Source organism: Scyliorhinus canicula, chromosome 22 (genome assembly GCF_902713615.1).
Source record: "Scyliorhinus canicula chromosome 22, sScyCan1.1, whole genome shotgun sequence".
NCBI classification, from domain to species: Eukaryota; Metazoa; Chordata; class Chondrichthyes; order Carcharhiniformes; family Scyliorhinidae; genus Scyliorhinus; species Scyliorhinus canicula.
The window spans coordinates 7,395,640-7,422,494 of NC_052167.1; the positions used below are offsets into that span (position 1 = coordinate 7,395,640).

The following is a 26,855-nucleotide window of genomic DNA, read 5'->3' on the forward strand; positions in this document are numbered from 1 at the left end:
TTTTTTGTTAGCTTTTTATTTTGTTTAGAAAATAGTTGCCTGATAACATTACTGCCTTAGAGACATCCAAGCCAAAAATCTTTCTCTATCACGATTTGCTGTTTACTCTTCCTTACACTATGCAAACTGCAACTGTAACAGGAACCTGAAACCTGCTCCAGATCAGTTTTTGAGGCAAGTAGCAAAATGTGTCAGTAATGGGTGAGGGAAGAGGTTTTGAGAAGCCATCAGCTTTTAAAGACTACACATTGATACACTGATGATTCAAGCCAAATGTCATTTCTAATGCTCCTGAGCTGAGGCCAAACGAGCGCTTCAAACAAATCAGCTGCTCGCCCAAGCCTCTTACAGGTCATCAGTTTCAGCGTTGAACTCAAGATCTACTCCAAGGTTAACCAAAGAATCTGTGCTCATTGGAGTCCAGCCCAGAGGGGTCCTGTTAAAGTTTGGCCGGCAGCTGATATCTTGGTGGAATACGACCACGGGCTCAGGTTCGGGAGGAGCTGTATCAAATTCCGGGAGCTGAAAAGTCATCAGCTTGGCTGCCTTTTCAAACCCTCCATATGGCATGGCAGTTCTGGAAAGGATTTTTAGAACACTAGTTCAATTTTAAGTTACAACACTGAACATCGCTTTAGAAGGCAGAACCTGCCTTTCTCCCCCCCCCCCCCGTTTGGGAATTATACCGTCAATCTCCCCGTGAAGCAACTCGGCCATTGAATTTATGCTGTCATTGGTGAAGTTTTTTCTTGTTTAATCAGAAATAGAACTCAGATTTCGCTGAAAGTGTTTGTATCTTCAAGGGGACTGCAACTCTTTCAGTAAGACAGGTTTGACTGGAAGAATGTGGACAGAGATTTCAGAACCTAATGCAGGATCTAGTGTCAGGGCCGTATCAAGTCACAGAGCAACCGACTAATTTAAGAAAGTTAATCAGGTCACGTACACCTCCCAGAGACTTTAGGGAGTTCAAACTCTTGCCGTCTTTTTGGGCACCAAAAACAGGCCCTTTGTGACCCTGTGTTATTTTAACAAGATTTTTTTTGGGGGGGTGGGGGTTGAATTATAATGTGGACACCGGCCACTCAAGCTGCAGGCGCTTGAAAACCAGAACACCTTCCAGTCAAATAGCCAGGCAGGTTCCTGGTCAGGTGACTCTGTAACAGGACAGCTCTTACAGACTGGCAGCTGTTTGAGAACTGGTAAACAACAAAAACTGAAACATAAGCATTTCCTGATTGGCAGCAAATATGAGCAAGCCACACAAAATGGACCCCAGCCCTTGATTCTGGCAGTGACACCCCACCCCACCCCCAGCCCTTGATTCTAGCAGTGACACTGATCCCCTACCCCCACCCCCAGCCCTTGATTCAAGCAGTGACACTCACCCCCCCCCCAGCCCTTGATTCTAGCAGTGACACTCACCCCCCCACCCCAGCCCTTGATTCTAGCAGCGACACTCACCCCCCCCCCCCCCACCCCCAGCCCTTGATTCTAGCAGTGACACTGATCCCTTACCCCCCATCTCCAGCCCTTGATTCTAGCAGTGACACACACCCCACCCCACCCTCAGCCCTTGATTCTAGCAGTGATACTGACCCCCACCCCCAGCCCTTGATTCTAGCAGTGACACTGATCCCCTACCCCCACCCCCAGCCCTTGATTCTAGCAGTGATACTGACCCCCACCCCCAGCCCTTGATTCTAGCAGTGACACTGATCCCCTACCCCCACCCCCAGCCCTTGATTCTAGCAGTGATACTGATCCCCTACCCCCACCCCCAGCCCTTGATTCTAGCAGTGACCCTGATCCCTTACCCCCCATCTCCAGCCCTTGATTCTAGCAGTGACCCTGATCCCTTACCCCCCCATCTCCAGCCCTTGATTCTAGCAGTGACACTGATCCCCTACCCCCACCCCCAGCCCTTGATTCTAGCAGTGACCCTGATCCCTTACCCCCCATCTCCAGCCCTTGATTCTAGCAGTGATACTGACCCCCACCCCAGCCCTTGATTCTAGCAGTGACACTGATCCCCTACCCCCACCCCCAGCCCTTGATTCTAGCAGTGACCCTGATCCCTTACCCCCCATCTCCAGCCCTTGATTCTAGCAGTGATACTGACCCCCGACCCCTTGATTCTATCAGTGATGCCCCAACCCGTTTGATCATTTGACCCTCCATTGAACTCTTCAATGTTTCCTCCCCGTGTAAATGCAGATTTCCCCGAGGCACTGCTTACTGCCTGGTACTTTTCCGACGTTACGATAACTGGTGTGTGGAGCTTGACGACAAATACGGAGCAAGTTGGAATGGAGCCCAAACCTCTTCTCAATTAACATTTGATAAATCCCAGTGCTCAGCAGAAGTCGCGAATCCGATATGGTTCCGCCTATAGGGGATAGATTGTGGGCCATAGCTTCAGCTTCTGCTGGTCTACATGGCTTAGTGAGTGAGACTTTATATCTCAACTACCTGTATTCTACTACCTTCTTTTCTCAATAAATCGAATAAGGATGCATTCACCTGCACAATATCCCTCTAACTCACCCCCTGGAAAGGGAGTGCTTTGTATATCTGTGCAGAAATAGCAGAAAGAGCACATGCCTTACAACTGGCTGGTTTTATGGCTCCCAATTCTGACCAAGTCTTCTCTACGATATTTCCCACAGCTGAGTAAGATGTACTTATTATAGGTCCCACTCACTAAGAGCTACCGCTGGTGGAAGCCAAGTGCAAGATGCTGTGCTAATTCCAACACAAATGTGCATCTCCAAGGGCATCACACTACCATTGTCTGTTCTTTGTTTATTTAAAACATTCAATGTTTATTTTTCATCACTCATTTTCTTGACTGTGGGCTGGAGCAATGTATCTATCTGAATTTTATATTGGCTATCGGTGGTGTTTGATCTGTATTTGATGGAGATGAGAAACAAACACATGTTTATAGTCTTCGATTGGGAATGTTTCAATTTCATGGACTATTCCTACCAATTTTATATGTTTCACTTGGATGAATTTTACCTTGAATGGGGTGATGGTTTCTCTCTTGAGTCTATCAAAGCCCTCCGCAATATTACATTCTCTCTCAGCCTCTCTGTCTCAGGTCTGAGGAGCAGCCTCCATTTCTCCAATCTACCCACTGAGGTGGAGTCACTCAGACCTGACATCATCCTGATGACCCTCCTTCGTACCGAGCCCAGGATCTGGACATTTCTCCCAAGTATGGTGCCCAGAATGATGCACATGCTGCATTCAGTTGAGTAGCCAGTGGTTTGTAATGTTTTTTTTTTCTCCTTTAAATTTAGATTACCCAATTATTTTTTTTCCAATTAAGGGGCAATTTAGCGTGGCCAATCCACCTAACCAGCACATTTTTTGGGTTGAGGGGGGTGAAACCCACGCAGACACGGGGAGAATGTGCAAACTCCACATGGCCAGTGACCCAGGGCCGGGATTCGAACCCTGGTCCTCAGCGCCGCAGTCCCAGTGCTAACCACTGTGCCACCGTGCTGCCCATGAGGTTTGTAATGTTGAGCATGACTTCTTGTTTTGGTATTTAATGCCCCTGTTTACAAAGTCATGTATCCCATATCCTTTCCTAACTGCCCTGCCACCTTCAAATATCGGTCAATATATACCCCCGGGTCCCTCAGTTATTTCACCACTTCTTTCCTTCAAAACCATTTAGATGTTGCTGCCTCTGTCTCCATGGTGTTTTTCCCAAACTGCATCACTTTACACTTTCTACAATAAATGACTTCCATCATGTATTTGCCCATATCACCAGTCAGTCTCCTCATATCTGTAACTATCCTCCTCACTATTTGCTACTTTGCTGAGTTTTGTATCCTCTATAAATGTTGAAATTCTGTTCCCAATGCCCAAACCCAGCTTGTGTATGGAGAACGAGAAAGGCAATGATCCTAATACGGATCCCAGAAGACCCTGGCATCCTTCTCTCCAATCAGGACAACACTCTATCTCTGAGCCGACTTTTGTGCAAGTCCCCACCGTCCCTTTAATGCCAGAGCTTCTACTTTTCAAAGAATCCTTTGTGGGGTACTATTATCAAATGCCTTTTGAAAGTCCATTTATAGAAAGCATCTGCACTACCTTCATCAACCTCTTTGTCAATTCATTACTCTCTATGGAAAAGGATCAAAGCTTTTTCTTACCAATGCTGAAGATATTTCAATTTGTTCATTGACCTCCCTCTCAAGATGAAGATCTCTGTTCTGTATTATTGCTCTATAGCGTATTTCAAGTGGGGTGAGTAAAAGTGCCATTTTTGATCTCTGCCTTTCCGCGTTCTGTACCCCCGATAACAAATTAACTTGTAGAAATTCCTTAATTTCCTTCAGCAACTCCATTCTGAAGCTGGGACGAGGCTGGGGAAGATCCAAGTGATCCCAACCCAGTGTCCGAGAGAAAGCGATGCTTTAGTGCTTCCACTAACAGCAGCAAGTTATATTTAATTCAAATTCTTATTAATTTATCGGAGCCAATGAACAACATCACCCAGGTTTTATTTATGCAGCAGATGATGTGTTTAATGCGGCATGTGGGTGGACATGTGTGATCTGAGCAGGTTACTGTGCAGTCACACAGTTTGGGGTAAACATGCCAGTGAGCCATGAGATGATGGGCTGGCGGAACTAATTCATGTCACCTCTTTATTGGTGTCCTGCACTAAACTGCAAGTTGCTTTGAGAGTTTCCCTTCAGTTTCAGATCCAGCAATAGAAACTTCACTGAGTGGCAGTGATGCTCCTCTAACCTTGTGCTTCACAGGAACTGGAGGGAAGCTTTGGTTAAAAGTTATTAGGAGGGTTTCATCTAAACTTGACAGGACATATATTCGCAATCTTCGCCAATTGGCTGATAAATCGCAGATTGCCCAGTTTGTGTGAGCCTGTTCCTGTCCTGCTTCCCCATCACCCATCAAATTGTGCCATTTATCTGTGTGAAATTAATTTTAATGTTCACCTTCGCACCCAGGGGACTCTCTAACCGGAGTGCATCACTTGGCCGATCTACCCGGTTTCCATTTCATAGAAGCTGCGGGTGACCCAATCAGCAGATAACCAATGGGGGTGAGGGGTGGGCTGGGAGAGGAGAATGGACCCGCTGTGGAACTCAAACTCATTCTGTTCTCTTGGGGCAGGAATCTCACCTGTTGAAGGATTTATAAAACTGGAGCATGCCTGGAGCAGATGGCGACTCCATGTGTAAACTCATCGTCGCCTTCAGCTCAGTATCGTTACCCATGGCCTGCTCCCAGGGTGACACATAGGTTTTCAATACTGTAATGTGCTTCTTCCCAACTCCTCCAGCTCCTCCAGCTCCTCCAGCTCCCTTCCCACCATCAACTCCACCTGCAAACAAGGAAATAGAGACTCAACAGCCATGGCTGCGAAAGTGAAGACCTTTCTTTGCGTTATGATGGGATTAGTTCTGATCACAGAACAGTGACAAAAGGTTAACATTGTTGATTGTACAGACACACCGTGCAGTCACCTCTCTGCACATTTACCAGGATGCTGCTGGGACTGGAAGGTTGCAGCGATGAGGAAGGATTGGAGGCTGGGTTTGTTCCCCAGAAGAGAAGAGGTTCAGTGCAAATTAGATTCAGATGTACAAAGCTGTGAGGGGCCTGGATAGAGTGGGTGGGTAGGGCCTGTTTACTTCAGCTGAGATGTCAGTGATGAAGGGGCATAGATTTAAAGTGATTGATAGAAAGATTAGAGGGGAGATGAAGAATTTTTTTTTCCCCCCAGAGGATGTTAGGGATCAGGAACTCGCTGCCTGGAAGATGTTAAAGGCAGTAACCCTCAACTCATTCAGGATATCACTTCAAGTGTGGTAACCGGCAGGGCAATGGAACAAATGTTGGAAAGTGGGATTGGGCTAGGAGGCTTGTTTTTCTCTGGTACAAACACGATGGGCTAAATGGGCCTCTTTCTGTGCTCTAAACGTTGTGTCATCTCTGCACCAATGCCTCAAGAAAACCTCATTTTCCATATGCATGCCACTCTATATATCAGTTCCTATCTCAAACGTAACTTAATCTCTCTTTCCACCTATCGTTGTACCTCGTTCAATTTGTGTTGTTCTTGCACATTGGTCAGTGATGGAAAGGCAACTATTTTCAATTGAAACTTAGTTTTGTTCCATTGCTCTTAAGCCATGGAGGATTTTAGAAGGGCTGTAATTTTTTTTTTTTACATAGAATTTACAGTGCAGAAGGAGGCCATTCGGCCCATCGAGTCTGCACCAGCTCTTGGAAAGAGCATCCTACCCAAGGTCAACATCTCCACTGTATCCCCATAACCCAGTAACCCCACCCAACACTAAGGCCAATTTTGGACACTAAGGGCAATTTAGCATGGCCAATCCACCTAACCTGCACATCTTTGGACTGTGGGAGGAAACCGGAGCTCCCGGAGGAAACCCACGCACACACGGGGAGGATGTGCAGACTCCGCACAGACAGTGACCCAAGCCGGAATCGAACCTGGGACCCTAGAGCTGTGAAGCGATTGTGCTATCCACAATGCTACCGTGCTGCCCCTTATCAAATGGAAGTTGTATTTTTCAGTTTTCTCCTCTTTCATTCCTCTCCTGAAGATGTTCATTTGTCCTGAGGTGCACATGAAAAGCCAGTGTCAGCTTCGACAATGAGGCTAACTGACTTTAGAAAATTCTTTCATGGGATGTGGGTGTCATTGGCGAGACCAGCATTTATTGTCCATCCTTAATTACCCCTTGAGAAGATGGTGGTGAGCTGCCTTCTTGAACCGTTGCAGTCCATGTGGTGTACATACACCCACAGTGCTGTTAGGGAGGGAGTTCCAGGATCTTGACCCAGTGATCGTGAAGGAACGGCGATATATTTCCAAGTCAGGATGGTGAGTGACTTAGAGGGAAACTCCAGGTGGTGGGGTTCCCAGGTATCTGCTGCTCTTGTCCTTCTAGATGGTAGTGGTCATGGGTTTGGAAGGTGCTGTCTAAGGAGCCATGGTTCGTTCCTGTAGTGCATCACAGCTCAAACTAATCCTGGTCCCGCGCAGGAGGGATCCTGGGCCTATTTCTCTCTCCTTATCTCTGGGATATTGAGGGTAATTGCTGAATGAGAAACATTCTCATGGGTCTGGCGCAGGATCCTGTGGGAGCTTCAAAGAGAAGGCCCAACCCACCTTCTCACGGCAACGCAGGTTGGGCATGTCCTTGCCTGCAATGCCCACATCACAAGAATAACTTTTTTTAAAACATCTGCTTGCTGTTTGATATTAGTTTGTAGGAACCTTAGAATGTCTTCACTTTTCCTCAAGTTCTTTGCAAATAACAAACTAGAAAACTCCTGTCAAAAATATGATGCTGTCCTGGAAAAAATATGAACTTGTTTCATCTAGCCACTACATTAGTTCAAACAGGTAATGAATTGACTGTACAGTGCTCTGGGATGTCCTGTGATCTTGCAAGGTGCCACATAAATAAACATTTCAAAGACCCCTTTGTTATGATCCAAACTTACACATTTTAAAATTTAACATTTTTGATGCTATTTTATGGGTATAAATTAAGCACAATGATAATCAATTTTGTGCCTTATCTGTACAAGAGTTTAGGTAGCTATTAAATTGGTTGGGGGCTTTGTGTTTTAGGCAGCCCTGGTAGCTTCCTGAAATGACAGCAGACTTCATTTCATATTCCCTTCTAAATTGGTTTGCCCGATTCAAGGCTCGTGACGGGGAATTCCTGAATTTAAGCAGCTTTCATGACTTAAGTAATACTTCTCAGGGCTCCAGAAAACTGCTATGGCCTTTACTCCCAATCGTTTATCCTCTCCCACCCAGACTGGGCCTTGGGCCTGGCAGGTGGTCTGCATCAGAGCATCTGTGATGGTGCCAACTGCACATTCAAACAGGTCCAAAGAAGAGTCTACTTTGGTTGTTAATCCTCTCTATTCTCGTGCATTGCTTGAATCCGTGTCGAGGTACAAGATAGGATTTACAATTTGCATTTTAATTTCTCCCAGAAAATCAGTCTGTCTACGTAAACAGCACCCCATTCAGAGACTGCAACTGTCTTCCTGCATCAGGTTGACCAATATTATTGACAAGACAAAGCAAGGACATTTTATGAAGTCTGTGGCGTATTCAAAGTGTTAACCTTGTTCACACACTTACCCTGATCTCCGCCACCTTCAAGACCTCCAATCCCGTTAGCTACTTGACCACTCCCGTGTTTCCCAGTGATCCCGGAGACAGCAGCAAGGTGCTGAGGTTTAGGGTATGGTGCTGGTGCTGTGCCTCTCGAATGTGTTCCAAAGTGACTGTACCCACTTCTGACTCCGGATCCCATTTGGCCATATACTTGGATGCCACCTGCCCCAGTCTTCAGTACCACACCAGAGCCAGGTAGAAACCTCTGGAGGTTGTCCTAGGAAATAAAGATTAGGGGAAAAAACATAAAATATATGGAAGTTATGCATTCCCTCAGGTCAGAGGTCAGGAAATGTCCATTATGATTCTGATTGGTTGATTGAATTTGGATTGTTAGACGAGTATGTTTCAAACTATTCGATATAAACCTTCAGTAAGGTCACAGTTTCTCATGAGGCCTTCAGTCTAAGCTCTGGTTTGACATGTGGATGTGTTAAAAGTTGTCAACATCCATGAAAGTCAAGAGAAGCAAAATCAGTCACAATGTTTAAAACAAGATATTACTCTGGAAGTAAACATATTGCGAAATATAATGGAAGAATGGGCAAAGTAACTGAAATATGGAGAAAGTGCAGGGACTGAAAACTGGATGAAGAACGCAATCGATGGAACAGTTTACAATGCATGGTAAAACTATCAATTAAATAGTTTCTTCATTCCACCAAATTCCCGAAACAAAATTTGAAAATCAAGTAAAAAGCAGAATACTCCATATGCTGGAAATCTGAAATAAAATCAGAAAATGCTGGAAATGCTCAGCAGGTCAGGCAACATCTGTGGAGAGAGAAACAGAGTTAATGATTCAGGTCATTGACCTTTCATCACAACTGGGAAAAGTTAGTGAGATGAGAGGTTTTCAGCAGGTGATCGGTGGGATAAGGACAAAAGGAAGGTCTGTGATAAGGTGGCAGGCGTGAGAAATTGGATGGCAGAAGTGTTAGTCTTACAAGGCCAAGGAGATAGAGGATGGGATAAAAAGGACAAAGAAACAAAATATTTAACTAGAACGGGTGTGTGTGTTGTAAGGGTTTGTTCTGTGTCTCACAAAGAGGTCTGGAGGCTTGTGTGGTTGAACATTAAGTGTTTCTTAACAACTCATACATCTCCATGGTATAGCCTTAACTCAGCACTACCTGTATTCTGTGTTCTGCTAGACTCTACTGTACTCAGTCCACTGTCATGTGACTCTCTACATGATACTGTTCTCCAGACCCACACTATTCACTGAACACCCTTATACTACACCTCCCCCAAGTCATTATCCAATCATACTGACAATATAATCTTTTCAAGCTACCTCTTCTTCCCTGATCCCCCTCAAATCTCTGACTTTATAAATTCTGGAGTCTTGACAATTCTTCCAGATCTTGTTATGATCATGTTGGGAGGAGCAGTAGGCTCAGTTGCTTTGGACAGATTTTCTGAATTTGGAGTTGACATCATGCACTCTGACCTTCAGGCACCTGGTTGTCTCTATCTGACTAATTCTTTGAGCTCCTTGCAGTTAAATTTCTCCTTATCTACAACCCAACTGCTTTGTTTGAATTCTAGAATCATAGAATTTACAGTGCAGAAGGAGGACATTCAGCCCATAGAGTCTGCACCGGCCCTTGGAAAGAGCACCCTACTTAAGCCCACGTCTCCACCCTATCCCCGCAACCCAGTAACCCGACCTAACCTTTTTGGACACTAAGGGGCAATTTATCACAGCCAATCCACTTAACCTGCTCATATTTGGACTGTGGGAGGAAACCAGAGCACCCGGAGGAAACCCACGCACACACGGGGAGAACGTGTAGACTCCGCACAGACAGTGACCCAAGCCGGGAATCGAACCTGGGACTATGGAGCTGTAAAGCAACTGTGCTAACCACTGTGCTACCATGCTGCCTATGGAGTTGGACTCAATGGGTTTGTCCCATTCCTTCCAGAGGGAATGTTCACTTTGTTCATTCATAGAGTGGGGTTTGGGTTTTTTTCCCCATGAGTTCCATCATGTTCCTCCCAGACATTAACATTTCAGAAATGGAACCTTCAATTCCACCTCGTCACAATTTCATCTAAATATTTGTTTACTCTCTTATTTTCTAATTCTTTTAAAGCTTATTGACCTTTTCATTCAGTGCAACCCCTACTCTGGTGGGTTCAGTTGACTTTGTTTCAGAATTATTTGGGGAATCCTTATCCAAGCTTAACAATTTCACCTGGGAATTCATTTCCTTTTGGAATATTTCTTCCATAGTCACTAACTGCTCCTTAAGAGTTTTCCCATTCACCTATTAGATCTCAATCTGTTTCTAAGAATATTCCTTATCTGCTTTTAAAGTCTGGATTTGCTCTTTTATATTGCACATCCCATTATATTTCCCATTCACCTATTAGATCCTCAATCTGTTTCTAAGAATATTCCTTATCTGCTTTTAAAGTCTGGATTTGCTCTTTTATATTGCACATATCACCTTTCATGTGGTTCAGATTGGATCGAAGTTCAAGAACTGATTCTTAACTCTGCATCCAACCAACTGTTCTGATGCATAAATAATTTCTTCTCCCATTCCAGGCATGTTTCACTAAACTTGATAGAGACTTTGAAGACTTTGAAGAAATTACGTCAAGCTCTAATTGAAGATCCATCTCAGTTGAATTTGCATCTCCAAGGTTATCATTTCGGCATTTCAAGTCCCTTTTCAAGTGTTCTACTTCCAGTGAGCAACATGCCAATGTTCTGATCAGTTCTTAACTTCATTAGCAAACTCATCTTCCATACATGAAAGCTGGTTCTCTGAATTGAACAGTTTTCCCTTAACAGAGCCTAACTCCTCTGTGCTATCCTCCAAGCTCACGTTCTGTGATTTTACTTGTGTTTATTGTTTCTGTGATTCTTAACGCTCCTTTCTGAGGTATTCTAATTTGCCTTGCAACTGTCCAACCTTTTCTTCCCATTTTTGGATTCTTGATTTTCATTTCAGCCATTTCATTTTTCAACAACTCACAGGTTCTCAGTACGTTTCAGGTATCCCGTGCTTTTCCTTCTAGTTCCATGATCTTTATCATCGGATTTACATTTCATGATCTAATTTTTGTCTTTTCCTTCAGCATCTGCAGCAGAGCTTTGTCCTTGTCCTTCACTGTTGGCTAAGTCTGTCTCCAGCAAAGTCTTTGCCTGTTTTAGTTCTGTCATTGCTCCTCATGGCTTTCTTATCCGTTTGCTGCTTAGAATGCTCTTCTATTATATCTCCAATTGAGCCAGGTGGCTCAGCACTGCCTCCTGTTAGTTGCTGTTTAAACAATCTGTGTTTATGTCTTCTTGCTGCTTCTCAGCCTCATCTTTCCTCTGCACTAAACTCTTCAGCTCATGCATGGCTTTTCACGCTAACTTCATTGCGGTGTTAATGTAAGCCTACTTGTGACAATAAAGATTTTTATTATTCATTGTACTGACGTGGTCTGCACCCATCATGTGGTTTGCTTGGATATTGTATTTTGCCCTTTTGTTGCTTTATTGAGATGTTATTTCCCTCTTTTTAAGCTCTGCATGCTCCACAATTTGAAAATCAAAATAATTGTCAAAAGCTTTTAATATCTTATCAAAGCTGGCTGAGGATTCATCAGTGCCTGGCATTAGAATGGTTTCATTGGTAATTTCACCAACTAAGTATAAAATGTATTAACTTGGACCCCCACTGATTCCCTCCCCAATCCTGATGTACTGTAATCTAAACATTTTATTTTCTGTGACACCAGTTTTGCATCTGTTTTGAGCCCTTGCATGAGCTCAAGCTGGTCTGGTGATTTTAATTTATTATCCATGGCCATTTCATGTAAGACAGGTGTACAACTTTAATTTTGTTTTACCTCGTCAAAGATGGCACTGCAGTAACCGTCCTTCTCTCACTGCATCTTCCCTGCCTATCAGGCCTCGGCAGGCCCTGGCAGCAGTCGTCAGCCTGACTCTCTAAAGTAATCCATTATTCAGGAAATCTTCAAAATAAGCCGTTTGAGCCAGCTACTTGGTTTGTTTAAACTTAAAAGTGCGATACGGAGCCAATTTTAGGCCACAGCTGTTGTTTTTATCATTTTTCCCCAATCATTCAAACTCGGCAGCTATATGGCAGAGGGCTCACTTCAAACTCAGCTGCACCATTCTTCCAGCTGCACTTGTTACAAAGTCTGTACGATCTGCCTGATTAGTGCCCTCAATTTTTGTTAAAGGTACTTTCAGCCTTTAATGAATGTTGCTCACATCTTTTGTGATCTAGATAGGTCTTTCGACTCTGTGTTAGATCAGGTTAGGTTTTTCATATGCAGAATGAATTCTTCTAGTTTTCAGCCTTTATTATTGGATTTTTGCGCAGCCTTTTATAATCTGGCTCGGACCTTTGACTCTGTGTTTGATCAGATCTGGCAATGAAGCTTTTTGTAGGCAATCTCCAGCTGTGTCTTCAGTTCAGGTGCACTTCAGTCAGGCCAGGACTTAAGTTTCTTTAGTTTTTCATGCCATGAGATTCTGGGGTCACACTCTGGCTTCTTTGGTTCTGGATTTGTGCACTAGTTGCCACCACGTGGTAAGGGTATGTTCCGTGTCTCATCAGACGTCTGGAGGCTTGTGCGGTTGAATGTTAAGGGTGTAATTTTACGGCCCCTTGCGCAAGCGGGATTTTCCAGACCCGCTTAAGTCAATAGACTTTTGAATGGCTCACTATGTTTTCTGGCCATGCCCCCACTGTACCAGGGCATTGAAATACTGTCTTAAGTGTTTATTAACAACTCAAAACAATGTACGCCCCCAAGGTGTCTTAACTAGGTATCCTCATGCTGGCTTCTGCTGTACTCTGTTCACGATCATGTGAGTCCACCATACTGCGGGAGGTACTGATCGCCAGTCCCACATTAACCCTTGCCATGCCTAATACCCTTATACTGTGTGCTGATGAATGGAAAAAATAAGAGGGAAAACAAAATGTGCAAAGAAAAGGAAACGAAATAAAACCGCAGAGTCGATCCTCTGAAATGATTGAACTCAGTGTTGAGTCCAGAAAGTTGCAAAGTGCCTAAGTGAAAGATGAGGCGCTGTTCCTCATTGTGATGTTGAATTTCACTGGAACAGTGCAGCAGGTCAAGGACAGAGTTGTCAGCCTGACAGCAAGGTGGAGATTTAAAATGACATGGCACCAGGAGCTGAGGACCATGCTTTCAGACTGAACCAAGGAGGTGTTCTGCAAAACTGTCACTCAATTCCCGTTTGGTCTTCCCAGTGTAGAGGAGACCATCCTGTTCGCAGTGAGTACAATAGACTAGATTGAAAGAATTGAAAGAAGTACAAGAATATTACTGCTTCTCCTGGAAGGAGTGTTTGAGGCCTTGGATGGTGAGAAGAGAAAAAGTAAAAGGTTTTATGTTTTTACTAAAACCAAGCAGTTTGGCAGTCTGATCAAAGTATATGACAGTTTATAAATGTATTTGTTAGGTATATTTGTGCAGTGTGTGAAACCAGCAGCAGATTGTTCCATAGAAATCAATGCGTGAATTATTGAGGAGAAAACAGGAAACATTCAGACCTGAATTATCATATAGCCTTTTAAAATGCTCCAATTATCTCCTTCTCTCAGTCTTTCCTCTTAGTCATCCAGCTAACTTGGCCCCTTCTTATGTTTAGCTTTCTATTTACCTGGTTCCCTAAATAATATCTGCGTGTTCTCTTACTCCTTCACCTTTCCAAGAATATTCACTCAGCCAAGCATCATTTATCCTAACCTATCAAACGTCATTGCTCCATCATTCTCCTCTTGCTCCTCTCTTGTATCTGATATCTTCTGCTTCTCAACTTGGTCAAATTTACATGATGTATAAAATGTTAAACAAATAACAGGCCATTTGGTCTGTCACATCAAAATGCTTACTCTTGCAAGGAACTCAGTCTAGTCCCACCTTCCCACTTGCTCCACATACCCTTTAATATCCCATCTAGTCTAATTATGCTCTCCCGCTCACTCCCCATAGCCATTATGTAAGAACATATAAAATTGGAGCAGGAGAAGATCATGCAGCCCATCAAACTTGCTCCATTCAATATAATAAAGCTGAATTTGGGCTTAAACTCCACCTTCGCCCACTTCGCATATCCCTTGATTCCCTGAGACGCCAAAATTCTGTCTCTCTGGTTTAAATATAATCCAAACATTCACAATCCATTGGGTGAAGAAACTTTTCCTCATCTCAATCCTAAATGATCGGCCCTTATCCTGAAACGGTGCCCCCTTGTTCTAGATTTCCCAATCAGAGGATGCAATCTCTCAGTTTCTACCCTGTCCAGCCCCTTCATAATTTTGAATCTTTCAATGAGATCACCTTTCATTCTTCTAAATTTCAGGGAAATGGGCCCCATTTACTTAGCCTCTCGTCATTGAAAAACCTTCTCATCCCATGGACCAATCTTGTGAACTTTTGCTTGACTGCTTCCAGTACAAATAAATTGTTCCTTAAATATGTGAAACCAAAATTGCACACAGTATTCTAGGTGTGGTCTTACCAAACCCCAAACAATTGTAACAAGATTTCTTTATTCCAGTAATCCAATCCTATTGCAGTAAAGACTAACATGCTACGTACACCTATCAAGAAGAAGAGGACATCCATAATAATTACAAAAACAGTAAAGGATGGTAGGTCCTACATTTATAATGTCCCACTAAGTGCTTTCCTTCTTGCTTTCTGTACCTGCATGCTAACTTATTATACTTACTTCTTGCATGAGTAACCCTAAGTCTCTCTAAACATTAACATTTGCAAGTTTCACACATTTGAAGAAAAATTCTGCTTTTCTAATGATTAACGTGAATGAACTCCCACTTGCCTACAATACACGCCATCTGCCCACAGACTTACTTGTTGTGTAAATAAATAATTTTAAATTTCCTATTTAATTCTTTTTGTGATTGTCTCCAATTTTTTGTCTTCTTGCCACCGACTCCCTGACCAGTTCTCAACTATTCATCCCATCAACCGCCCAACATTCCCAATCCCAGAGATAAGAGCCTGAACATCTCAGAACAGCCTCATTGCAACCGTTTCAATCCTGCTGAAATTCTCATGGATCCATTATTTTTCTACCCTTCCTGTAATCTGGTGCTCAAAACTAGACTCCAACTGCAGACTAGCTTGCGTCGTGTACAAGTTTATCATGGTCTCCTTTGTTTTATATTCAATGTATCTGTATAATGATTCTGTTTCTTTTTTATGACCTTATCTTCTTATGCTACCATTTTATTTAGAAATTAGAACAGTACAGCACAGAACAGGCCCTTCGGCCCTCGATGTTGTGCCGAGCAATGATCACCCTACTCAAACTCACGTATCCATCCTATACCCGTAACCCAACAACTCCCCCTTAACCTTACTTTTTTTTAGGACACTACGGGCAATTTAGCATGGCCAATCCACCTAACCCGCACATCTTTGGACTGTGGGAGGAAACCGGAGCACCCGGAGGAAACCCATGCACACACGGGGAGGACGTGCAGACTCCACACAGACAGTGACCCAGCCGAGAATCGAACTTGGGACCCTGGAGCTGTGAAGCATTGATGCTAACCACCATGCTACCGTGCTGCCCAAATTGTTGATTTGCCCACCTGTATATTAAGATCCCTCTTTTGCTCGACTCGATTTTAATATTAAGAATATATTTCTTTTCTCCAATCTTATTTCCAAAATGTAGTATTTCACTGTTCTTTTTTGCATTGTTTACCTGTCACTTATCTGCTAATCCTGCTGGTTTATCCATGTCCTCTTGTATCTCACAATCCTTGTCACAATCATACCCTATGGGTAACACCACAACTGAACGTGGCTGATATTCTTTAGTGTTCGGAAAGCAGGCATTTTCCTACAAGTTGTGTTTTTGAGGGTAGGCAATGATTGATGTTCTAAACTAAGAACATTCATTTGAGACATGTGGAAAAGTATTAGGGAAATGTAGTTTAATGGTTCTAATTTAATGAGTTTTTTATTGTTCTTATTTGAAAGGATCACACTGTGCACAGTGGCACCTGATTAGATGAAAATTAGTAGTAATGCCGGTGGTTACTTACATGGTAATTTGGAATGAACTAATTTTAATGGTTGATTACCAAATGGGAATGAGTTTAACACAACAGGACATTCATTTTGGGGAAGGTAAGTGGCCTACAGACCGACCTAAAAGTACAGCGTTAGATAAAGTGACATGTCCAGTATTTCATACATCAGAGGCAATCAGCTTTGTGACCTGTGAGCCTAACTACATCCAACCTTTGACCTTTCAGAACAGTGCCTTGTATCCTCCTTTCTTTGAAACTTTTTTCTTCCAAAGTTTTTTCTTGTCTTCCCAACTAAGTTTTGGCATTTTTAATGAGTCTTATTGTGTCTCTGCCAGAAAGGTCTCAAAGTCCTTTACAATGTATTACTGTTGGATAGCACTTGTTGTGACTGTTGCCCCGCACATGACAGCTACCATGTCCTTTTGGCAGCCTTGAATGGGTGAGGAATGTTGGATAGGACACCGGGAGAACATTGTGTTCTTTCACACAGGCTGCCAAAGGGTCATCAGTGTTACCTGAACAGACAGTGACGGTGAGTGACCTGCTTGACAGGTGAGGCAGAGCAAATAAGCCAGCGGGTTACTGAAGTAATGGCCCCTCTCTGTGGAATTTTAATTCAGAAATCTTTATGTGCCATTTATGTTTTAATTCAGCTTATTATCTCTTTACCCCTGGTGGTGTTTTCCCAGCTTCCTTGTCTGGGAACCTGCCCTTTACACAGGAACTAGGAGATTTGCAAAAGTGACAGAGGACTGTTTTGTTTCATTCCAAGTAGCATATTTTAATATGAAACAGAATATATTGCGAAACCATATGTAGTGCGGTTTTAATAATCTTTCCTCAGGAGGCCATAGTGAATGTGGCCTTTGCTGCAGGTTGTTGCAGAGGAGCTCTGTTCAGCAGCTCAGTGACCATAAAGCGATTGGATTTAACTACATGACACTGACCCAGCTTCAGCACACAGCGAGGAGCTGGCCTGTCAGCCTTGGATCTTCTAATTATAGAGGAATCACAACTTGACTGCCTCAGCTTTATTCCTGTTGCAAACGAATTCGATATTCTCGATTTGTGGGCGTTTTTGCTCCCTGCTTATTTTCTACACTCCGGGTTCTGTTTCCCCCACACCAGCCCCTGAACTAGAATATTTGGTTCTACTCATTTTCTGGGCTTGAAATTCCTCTTTCCGCCCAGCATATTAGCTCATTTATTTAAAACAACACCCCCCTTAAACAGAAAGGACCAATGTGTTAAGCATCTGTGCCCACAGTCCCATTTCAAAGACACACAACTTTTAAGAGAGAAAAAACCAAGGAAAGGCTGTTAAAGGCTTCACTCAATTAGATCCATGTAGGGAATCCGAATGATTCCTCTGTAATCGCTCTCCTGCCCAGAACTCCTTCCCTTCCCCTCTACAGGGTATTTGCAATGGTTCACTTCACACTGATTGTTCCAGGTTGCAGTTTGTTTCTGTTGATTAACATGTTTAACTGTTTAAGCTGCATTAGTTCCCAGCTGTTTTCACACTTTCACTCATTCTCATCTCCAGGTTTTGGATTTTCCACCTATCTCTGAAAAAAATCAATCACTGCTCCCCAGCTCTCAATCTATTTTTTTCTTCAGACGGGAATAGATTTGGCAACCCAATCACCTCCAGTTTGGAATCAACTTTGCTGCTGTTGTGTTCTGAATCTTCTCCCAATCTCAATGTTGTGAGAGCGGTGACTACAGCTTACTGAGCCTGTTTTTGTGTTGCTGGCGAGGATCAATTCCAGCCCCTGTCTGCCTCGGCACTTGTATGTTGCACATTTAGCCCAATATTTTGCATTAACTCCAATTATAATTTTTGCTATTTCTCTTTTTCGGTGTTTTATCACTTCTGTCTTTTTTTGCTTGCCCTTCACCCAAGAAGATGAATCAAACCAAAGAACAATTACTATTTGACCTGTGATATTTGAATGGGATAGAGCAGACTGATGGCATCATCAGGGGCCCCCAAATATTTAGCACCTAATTTTCAAAATATTTTATTAAACTTTCTAAAACAGAGTTTAATATTCTGGCTAATTACTATTCGCATACTAGAACAAAATCCTTTGTATGGATGGGGTATTTGCATAAATATTGACTTTATGCTTATTTTGTTTTGATGCCTTGATCACCTGCAATGGAGATCAATCTGAATGTAAACCTCATTGGGAAAACTTCAGTTCAATTGAATAAAAGTACAATTTATTTTCATTTAAAATTAAATGATGGATGAAGTATTCCTGTGATTCTTCTTCCCAAACAAGGTGGAAAATATGTTTCTGAACAATGCAACAAAATATATATTACCCATAATGCAATGTAATTGGATAGTTGTTAATCGTTCAGCAATTGGTGTTGGCCATGTCGCCAACATTAATAGCAATCCTGTTAATAACCTTGGCTCTTGGCTTGGGAAGCACAAGTGGAAAAATAGAAGAGAATCAAGAATAGTTAAGTTACTTTGATCTGAAAGGCCAAGATCAAGGTCAAGTCGGAAAATAACCAGTTATGATAGATGGAGGACAGGAAAATCCACTGGGCAATTAATTCCAGTGAGAAAATAGAGATGGCATCAATTTTTGTATGGATGGAGGATTGAGAGAAAGGACTAAGGTTAAATTCGACAAACCAGAGAAAGGGCCAATATAAATGGAGCACTGAGAGGGAAACATGAAATAGAGTTGCTTGGAATAATTTGAAGGTTTTTTTGCGCAGTTCAGCTCAGAACATTTCAATGACTCGCCATTTTTGCAAAAAAGAAAACAAGCTGCTTTTACAAAACTGTACGAAAGGGAATGAAGCCCGACAGGTGGTACAAGTTTCAGTGGGGGAGCATCTCAGTGATAGTGACCATAACTCAGGAGGATTTAATGTAAGTATGGAAAAGGACAAAGATGGACCAGAAATAAAGGTTCTAAATTAGGAGAAGGCTGATTTTAATAGAATAAGACAGGATCGGATCTGGCCAATGTGGATTGGGAGCAGATACTTGTAGTAAAACCAATATCAGAGCAGTGGAAGTCATTCAAAAAGGAAATAGAGAGAGTACAAAGCCATCATGTACCTGTAAAGAATGGGGCCATAAAGTCAAGAGAACATAGGATTCAAAAGGAAGTACAGGATTGGATCAGGGAGAAAAAGGGAGGCTTATGGCAGACACAGAGGACTGAAAACAGTGGATGCCTTAGAGGTGTATATGATGTGGAGATGCCGGCGTTGGACTGGGGTGAGCACAGTAAGAAGTCTTACAACACCAGGTTAAAGTCCAACAGGTTTGTTTCAAACACGAGCCTGAAGAAGGAGCCGTGCTCCGAAAGCTCGTGTTTGAAACAAACCTGTTGGACTTTAACCTGGTGTTGTAAGACTTCTTAGAGGTGTATAGAAAGTGCAGGGAGGTACTTAAGAAATAAATCAGGAGAGCAAAGAGGGGGAATGATAAAACACTGGTGGGGGAAATAAAGGAGCATCCCAAGGTGCTTTATAAATATATTGATTAATAAGGGAATCGGGGTAATGGGGAGAAGGCAGGAAAATGGGGATGAGAAACATATCAGCCATGTTTGAATGGCGAAGCAGACTGGATGGGCCGAATGGCCTAATTCTGCTCTGATGTCTTATGGTCTTTTATTGAGGGTAATTAGGGAAAGAGGAGGGCCTATTCAGGACCAAAGTGGCAACTTGAGTGTAGAGCCAAAAGGGTGGGTGAGGGTGAAGATTAAATGAGTATTTCACATCTGTATTCACTATGGAGAGGATGATGTAGGTATAAAAGCAGGGAGGGGGTTGTGATATAATTGAACAGATTAGCATTGAGAGGGAGGAGAGGGTCGTGGTTTTAGCAGGTTTAAAAGTGGATAAACCCCCAGGCCCAGATGAGATGTATCCCAGGCTGCTGTGTGAGGCAAGAGAGGAGGTTGCAGAGGCTCTGATGCTAATATTCAAATCCTCTCTGGCCAGAGGTGAGGTGCCAGAGGACAGGAGGACATTATTCAAGAAGGGACGTACCAGGTAATTACAGGCCAGTGAGTCTAATGTCAATGGTGAGGAAATTATTGGAAAAAACTATGAGGGACAGAATTAATCTCCACTTGGAGAGGCAAGGATTAATCAAGGATAGTCAGCACGGCTTTGTCAAGGGGAGATCATGTCTAACAAATTTGATTGAATTTTTTTGAGGTGGTGACTCAGTGTGTAGATGAGGGCAGTGAAGTTGATGTAGTTTACATGGACTTCAGTAAAGCTTTTTTAAAATTTAATGTACCCAATTTTTCACCCCAATTAATGTGGCCAATCCACCTAGCCTGCACATCTTTGGGTTGTGGGGGTGAGACCCACGCAGATACTGGGAGAATGTGCAAACTCCACACGGACAGTGACCCGGGGCAGGGATCGAACCCTGGTCCTTGGTGCCGTGCAGCATCAGTGCCAAACACTGCGCCACTGTACTGTTCGAAACAATGTCATTGGTGAGTAAGTCATACGCTGTTGGGACAGCCTCAGGATGCCACCTGAAGGCCCTCCGCTGATGCTCCGCCCCCGATGGGCCGACTTCCCGACGCGTGGATCACTTGTGGTCTGAGGTTTCGTCAGCGCCTGTGGCCAGACTGTGTCCAGCGCCTGTGGCCAGACTGTGTCCAGCGCCTGTGGCCAGACTGTGTCCAGCGCCTGTGGCCAGACTGTGTCCAGCGCCTGTGGCCAGACTGTGTCCAGCGCCTGTGGCCAGACTGTGTCCAGCGCCTGTGGCCAGACTGTGTCCAGCGCCTGTGGCCGGACTGTGTCCAGCGCCTGTGGCCAGACTGTGTCCAGCGCCTGTGGCCAGACTGTGTCCAGCGCCTGTGGCCAGACTGTGTCCAGCGCCTATAGCCAGACTGTGTCCAGCGCCTGTAGCCAGACTGTGTCCAGCGCCTGTGGCCAGACTGTGTCCAGCGCCTGTGGCCAGACTGTGTCCAGCGCCTGTGGCCAGACTGTGTCCAGCGCCTGTGGCCAGACTGTGTCCAGGGCCTGTGGCCAGACTGTGTCCAGCGCCTGTGGCCAGACTGTGTCCAGTGCCTGTAGCCAGACTGTGTCCAGCGCCTGTGGCCAGACTGTGTCCAGCGCCTGTGGCCAGACTGTGTCCAGCGCCTGTAGCCAGACTGTGTCCAGCGCCTGTGGCCAGACTGTGTCCAGTGCCTGTAGCCAGACTGTGTCCAGCGCCTGTGGCCGGACTGCGTCCAGCGCCTGTAGCCAGACTGTGTCCAGCGCCTGTGGCCAGACTGTGTCCAGCGCCTGTAGCCAGACTGTGTCCAGCGCCTGTAGCCAGACTGTGTCCAGCGCCTGTGGCCGGACTGCGTCCAGCGCCTGTGGCCAGACTGTGTCCAGCGCCTGTGGCCAGACTGTGTCCAGTGCCTGTAGCCAGACTGTGTCCAGCGCCTGTGGCCAGACTGTGTCCAGTGCCTGTAGCCAGACTGTGTCCAGCGCCTGTGGCCAGACTGTGTCCAGCGCCTGTAGCCAGACTGTGTCCAGCGCCTGTGGCCAGACTGTGTCCAGCGCCTGTGGCCGGACTGTGTCCAGCACCTGTGGCCAGACTGTGTCCAGCGCCTGTGGCCAGACTGTGTCCAGCGCCTGTGGCCAGACTGTGTCCAGCGCCTGTGGCCAGACTGTGTCCAGCGCCTGTGGCCAGACTGTGTCCAGCGCCTGTAGCCAGACTGTGTCCAGCGCCTGTAGCCAGACTGTGTCCAGCGCCTGTAGCCAGACTGTGTCCAGCGCCTGTGGCCAGACTGTGTCCAGCGCCTGTGGCCGGATTGTGTCCAGCGCCTGTGGCCAGACTGTGTCCAGCGCCTGTAGCCAGACTGTGTCCAGCGCCTGTGGCCGGACTGCGTCCAGTGCCTGTGGCCAGACTGTGTCCAGCGCCTGTGGCCGGACTGCGTCCAGCGCCTCCACAGTTGGGGGGAGAGCCGTTCCGCTCCCCGGAGGAGGGGGGGAGGGCGGTGGTTTGGGGGTGCTGAGAGGAGTTACAGGGTGGCACTATCTGGCAGGCCAGGCCCGCGCACAGCCGGTGCCATGCTGTACGGCGCAACCGCTGCAGGTCCTCACATGCCCTTGGACGGCCACGGACCCGGAAATTCTCCGTCCGTTTCTGCAGGTAAAGCTGGGGGTTTTACGTGATGCAGCTGCTAACCGCCCCACTGGGCGGACCATCTGTGCGGGGGAGGCGCCGCCATTTTGGTCGTAATCCTAGACACTTGCTCCGGACATAGCCGCAAAACCGGAGAAGCCAGCCCAGTGACTTTGGTCTTCTCTGGTATAACTGTACAAAACATCATCTGATCCAATCCTGTATAACAGCCTGATAACACAGTGACACTGGATAATCAATTGAGGTGGCAGAGAGTAGAGCTTGGAAGTGACCCATGTGTCTTGATAACATTGACAAGTTGTAGCATGCAAATGAAGAACTGTAAAACAGAAAGAGTGAACGTTGGGTGACTTCAGAGATGATGGTGCAGGGTTAGAAAGAGAAGCCATGACTGGATATGCTTTGCTATGATAGATAATTGCTAAGTGAGGAAGTTGCAGTAAGATAGATTATGGTGCAGAGATATGGGGGGGGAGGAGGGAGGTGTAGTTGAAATGTCAGATGTGAAATGTCAAGAAGGTTGAGGAGGGATAGGATATCACAGTTTAAGTCATAGAGAATGACATCCATATCTTTAGCCTGATCATCTCAATTCTGTGGTAAGAAGAGAAACCTGATTGGAGAGATTCAAACTGAGAGTTGCAGAAGTAATGACACAGATTAAGGACACAAACATGTATTCAAGGGCCTTCAGAGAGGAAGGGAATGTTGGAGCTGGGCTTGTAGTTTTCAGGAAGACAGGGACTGCAAACATTTTGTGTGGTGGGAGATTTTGAAAGGGACACGGAACCATTATCATAACATCTAGCATGGAGTTGGTTAGGAAAGTTCAGCAGTTTAGCAGGAATCAGCAGTTTATTTGGAATGGGGTCAAGAGACCAGGTGGGCCCCATGGTTGGCATGAGGTAAAATGGGAAATTGGGAAGGTGGGAGAGAAACCGGTGAAGAGAGTGGGAAAAATCATGTCAGGCCTGGGGTAGGGGCAAGAGCCCGAGAGCAAGATTCTACTTCATAAACAAGGAGAATATGGGGAAAGCAGCAGAGGCAACTGAGTTGATGGTATCTATCTTGGTATCATGAAGTCCACACACTGTTTGTTGCAAGTGAAGTTGGAAGATTGAGGAGCAGGGGCGGAAGACAATTTGAATGGTGAAGAAAGAGAGAGACCCGTGCTTATTTCCTCCCTCCTAGATGATCCAGGTGTAATGATCAGTTTTGGCAGAGGAAATTGGGGCCCCGCAGTTCTTGACATGGTTAGCTAGATCGGGAGATGAATGGCTAGGCCGGTTGTGCATGAGATGCATTGATATCTGTACTCCTTGAACTTGAGGAAGAAAAAGGCACTTGTGGTGGGGAAAAAGCCATTCCGAAAGATGGCAACGGTTTTGTTAGGGATAAGGTTTCAAAGGCGGAGAGGTAAGGCAATGGGCTGATACCTCTCTGCACCTGAATATTGCCATGTATCAGGGATTGTTTTTTCTTCTTAAGACCATGGTGCTGATGTGATTGGTGATGTGATAGGACCTTCAATGTGCAGCTATTATGATGTAGTTCAGATTGAAAAGGAGAAATTTTAATTTGCTCTGTTCTGAAACTGAATTACGAGGTGACACAACAAGTGATAAACACTGAATGTAAGATAAATGTCATCTTTTAAGGTGGAAACGCATACCATTGAATCTGGGTTAAAGACATCGGGATTGGACTCATAGATGAATCTTTCGACCCTCCGTTGTCTCTCTTTAAACATCAAGGATCCTTTATTCTTCAACAATGACAGTTCCTCCAACATAACATCCCTTGGGATGCTGATCTTCTTCCCAAAGTTAATCTCGGTTTCAGCTGTTGCAGAGAATAGTAAACAGAAGAAACAGTGAAATAGTTTAATGGTTTTGAGGGGGGGTGGATGGTGGAGCACACCCTTGGCCCTGTGTCTTTATTGGACTCAACCATATCTATCACTTTTATGGCTGGAGCTATAAGTGAGAGTTGCAAATATGAGAGACACTTCTAACTGCAGTCACTAAATCAATCAGACACATCTTCAGCTGTTAGTATTCCCTGTCACCGGCTCTCCAAATTAAAGTGTACGCCTGTCATCGGAGAAGGCACACCAGCTCTACACAAATTTTATAAAATTACCAGAAACAAAGGAAATATTCAGCAACAATTCAAAGAGTCCTAGTCGTTCACTGTTTTGCCTTTATAATAAGCAAGTTAATCAATAGCAGCTTACAGAACTGATAGTATGAGAGGTATTTTATAAATAGGGTCTATAAACTTGCAGTCAAACCTGTCATCTTAAATAGAACAAAGCAGCCAAGGTATTGGGCTCAGCAATCCTGACATTTTCAGAAAGAGCCCCCGTTCCGCGTTCGCTCTTGTTATAAAGTAAGAGAAAACAAATATATCCACCAAACGAAATGTGAGTGTAACCCAAGCAATTCCTTCAGTTTACCTAGAAGAGGCCAGTATCTTTATCGGGAAAACTACATTTGTAGCTTGTGAGTAGGACATGATAAATGTAGGACCTACCATCCTTCAGCGTTTTGGTAATTATTCTGGGTGTCCTTTTCTTCTTGATAGGTGCAGGGGTTCCGGCCAGTGGCATGGTGGCTGGGATCAGTCCTTTCTCCTTTGGTGAACAACGAGTAGGAAAAAGCACACACATCGCTTGTGAATATCAAATGAACCAGCAGAAAGGTTTCTAACGTTTGTACAATCGTGAGCCTGGAAAAGGCAATCAAATGTTTGCCACTGGGACTGGTCACGTTCAGTGCAGCTTAATTCCCAAAACTGCAACAACATTATTCGCGTTTAGGCACAGATGCAATGCAACAGAAAAGGAGACATTTTAGAACCTTGATTGTCATCTTGCAAACATTTGAAACCAGCGCATGAAGTAAGGCAGAAAGAAACAAACAGGTACTTAATTCTTTTTCCTACTTGCAACAGAGTCATCATTCGAAAACTCTGATGGCCTTCTGCTTACAGTTCTCCTGGTAATGAGAAAACTATATAAAGTTCTGAATCTGAGATCCAATGCTTGTTATTACACATTTTCAGAGAGACAGGTTGTATGCATTGCTTTTAAAAGCTACCGCAAACTTGGCTGATATTTTATCATAGATAATGCTTACAAAAACTTACCTTTTTGCTGAAAAATGCTGCTGGAATATCTGGCCACTGGTTGCAGTCTCAGATCAGAATTTACCTCAGATTAAATGTACATGAGGTTTGTGAAGAAAGGACGAAGCAGGACTTGTGTCTGCACAGCACTAAGTGCTGATGCAAAGTGCAGCGAATTTGATTCCAAATGCAATGTGCATCATTGAGATATATATAGTATTGGACCAGGGAGCTCAGATAGCACTGAGACAAGATAAAACCATGTATGTAAGCAATCTTCAAATTTCAGATGGCAAGGTAGAGACCGACTGCTCTTTGAAAAATGGAAAGAAGTTGTGAGATTGTGTGAAGAACTGTATATTTCACACTAGTTTGGTGTGCCATTGTGGTGACACAGTGACACAGTGGACAGCGCCAGGGACTCCAGTTCAATTCTAACCTTGGGTCACTGTCTGTGCGGAGTCCACACGTTCTCCCCGTATGTGCGTGGGTTTCCTCCGGGTGCTCCGGTTTCCTCCCACAGTCCAAAGATGTGCAGGTTGACTGTGCTACATTGTCCCTTAGTGTCCAAAGATGTGCAGGATAGGTGTGGTTATAGGGATAGGGTGGGGAGTGGGCCAGGGTTGATGCAGACTTGATGGGCTGAATGGCCTGCTACTGCACTGAAGGGATTCTATGGGATTTATAGTCAAACATCTTCAACAAACTCTGAGATTTGTCTCAGTTTCTACTCAATATATAAGACAGAGTCTTTCACCCGCTGGTTCACATATGTTGACACTGTTCATTGGAACCAGGAAGTTTCCAGTTTGATCCCTGGCTAGTGCAAAGTTATAATTCCCTGTGCAGGATGGTGACTGAGCTATTGGAAATGGTCCCAAAGAGAAAATGCTGGAAAATCTCAGCAGGTCTGGCAGCATCTGTAGAGCTGACGTTTCAAGTTCAGATGGCCCTTTGTCAAAGCTCTTTTCTCTCCCTACAGATGCTGCCAGACCTGCTGAGATTGTCCAGCATTTTCCCTTTGGTTTCAGGTTCCAGCATCGGCAGTAATTTGCTTTTATGGAAATGGTCCCCGTGTCTCCAGTTGAAAGCAGAGTTAAATCAGACAGGATTCCAGATGTTGGTGGTGAGAGTGAGTGGTTTCAATGTGGAGTGAGATGGCACCAGGCTCTATTGTGATAGGGGTGAACAATTTGGCACCACTTACTGTTCAACTTAAAACATGACGATGAGACCATCAATTCACGCGACACGCGGTTAGACGTGAACAGTGGTTTTA

The 26,855-nt window shown here is 44.5% G+C and overlaps 1 protein-coding gene across 1 annotated transcript; it reads right to left on the minus strand.

Annotated features, from left to right (window-relative positions):
• myoz1a (myozenin 1a) lies at nucleotides 1-25,779 on the minus strand. Its single transcript, XM_038782662.1, has 6 exons — nucleotides 25,598-25,779; nucleotides 24,983-25,082; nucleotides 24,120-24,289; nucleotides 8,192-8,444; nucleotides 5,176-5,377; nucleotides 1-577 (listed from the first exon to the last, which is right to left on the minus strand). Exons 2-6 carry the CDS (start codon nucleotides 25,056-25,058, stop codon nucleotides 346-348), a joined length of 933 nt encoding a protein of 310 aa, XP_038638590.1. The 5' UTR covers nucleotides 25,059-25,082; nucleotides 25,598-25,779; the 3' UTR covers nucleotides 1-345.
• Between the last annotated feature and the right edge of the window lie 1,076 nt (nucleotides 25,780-26,855).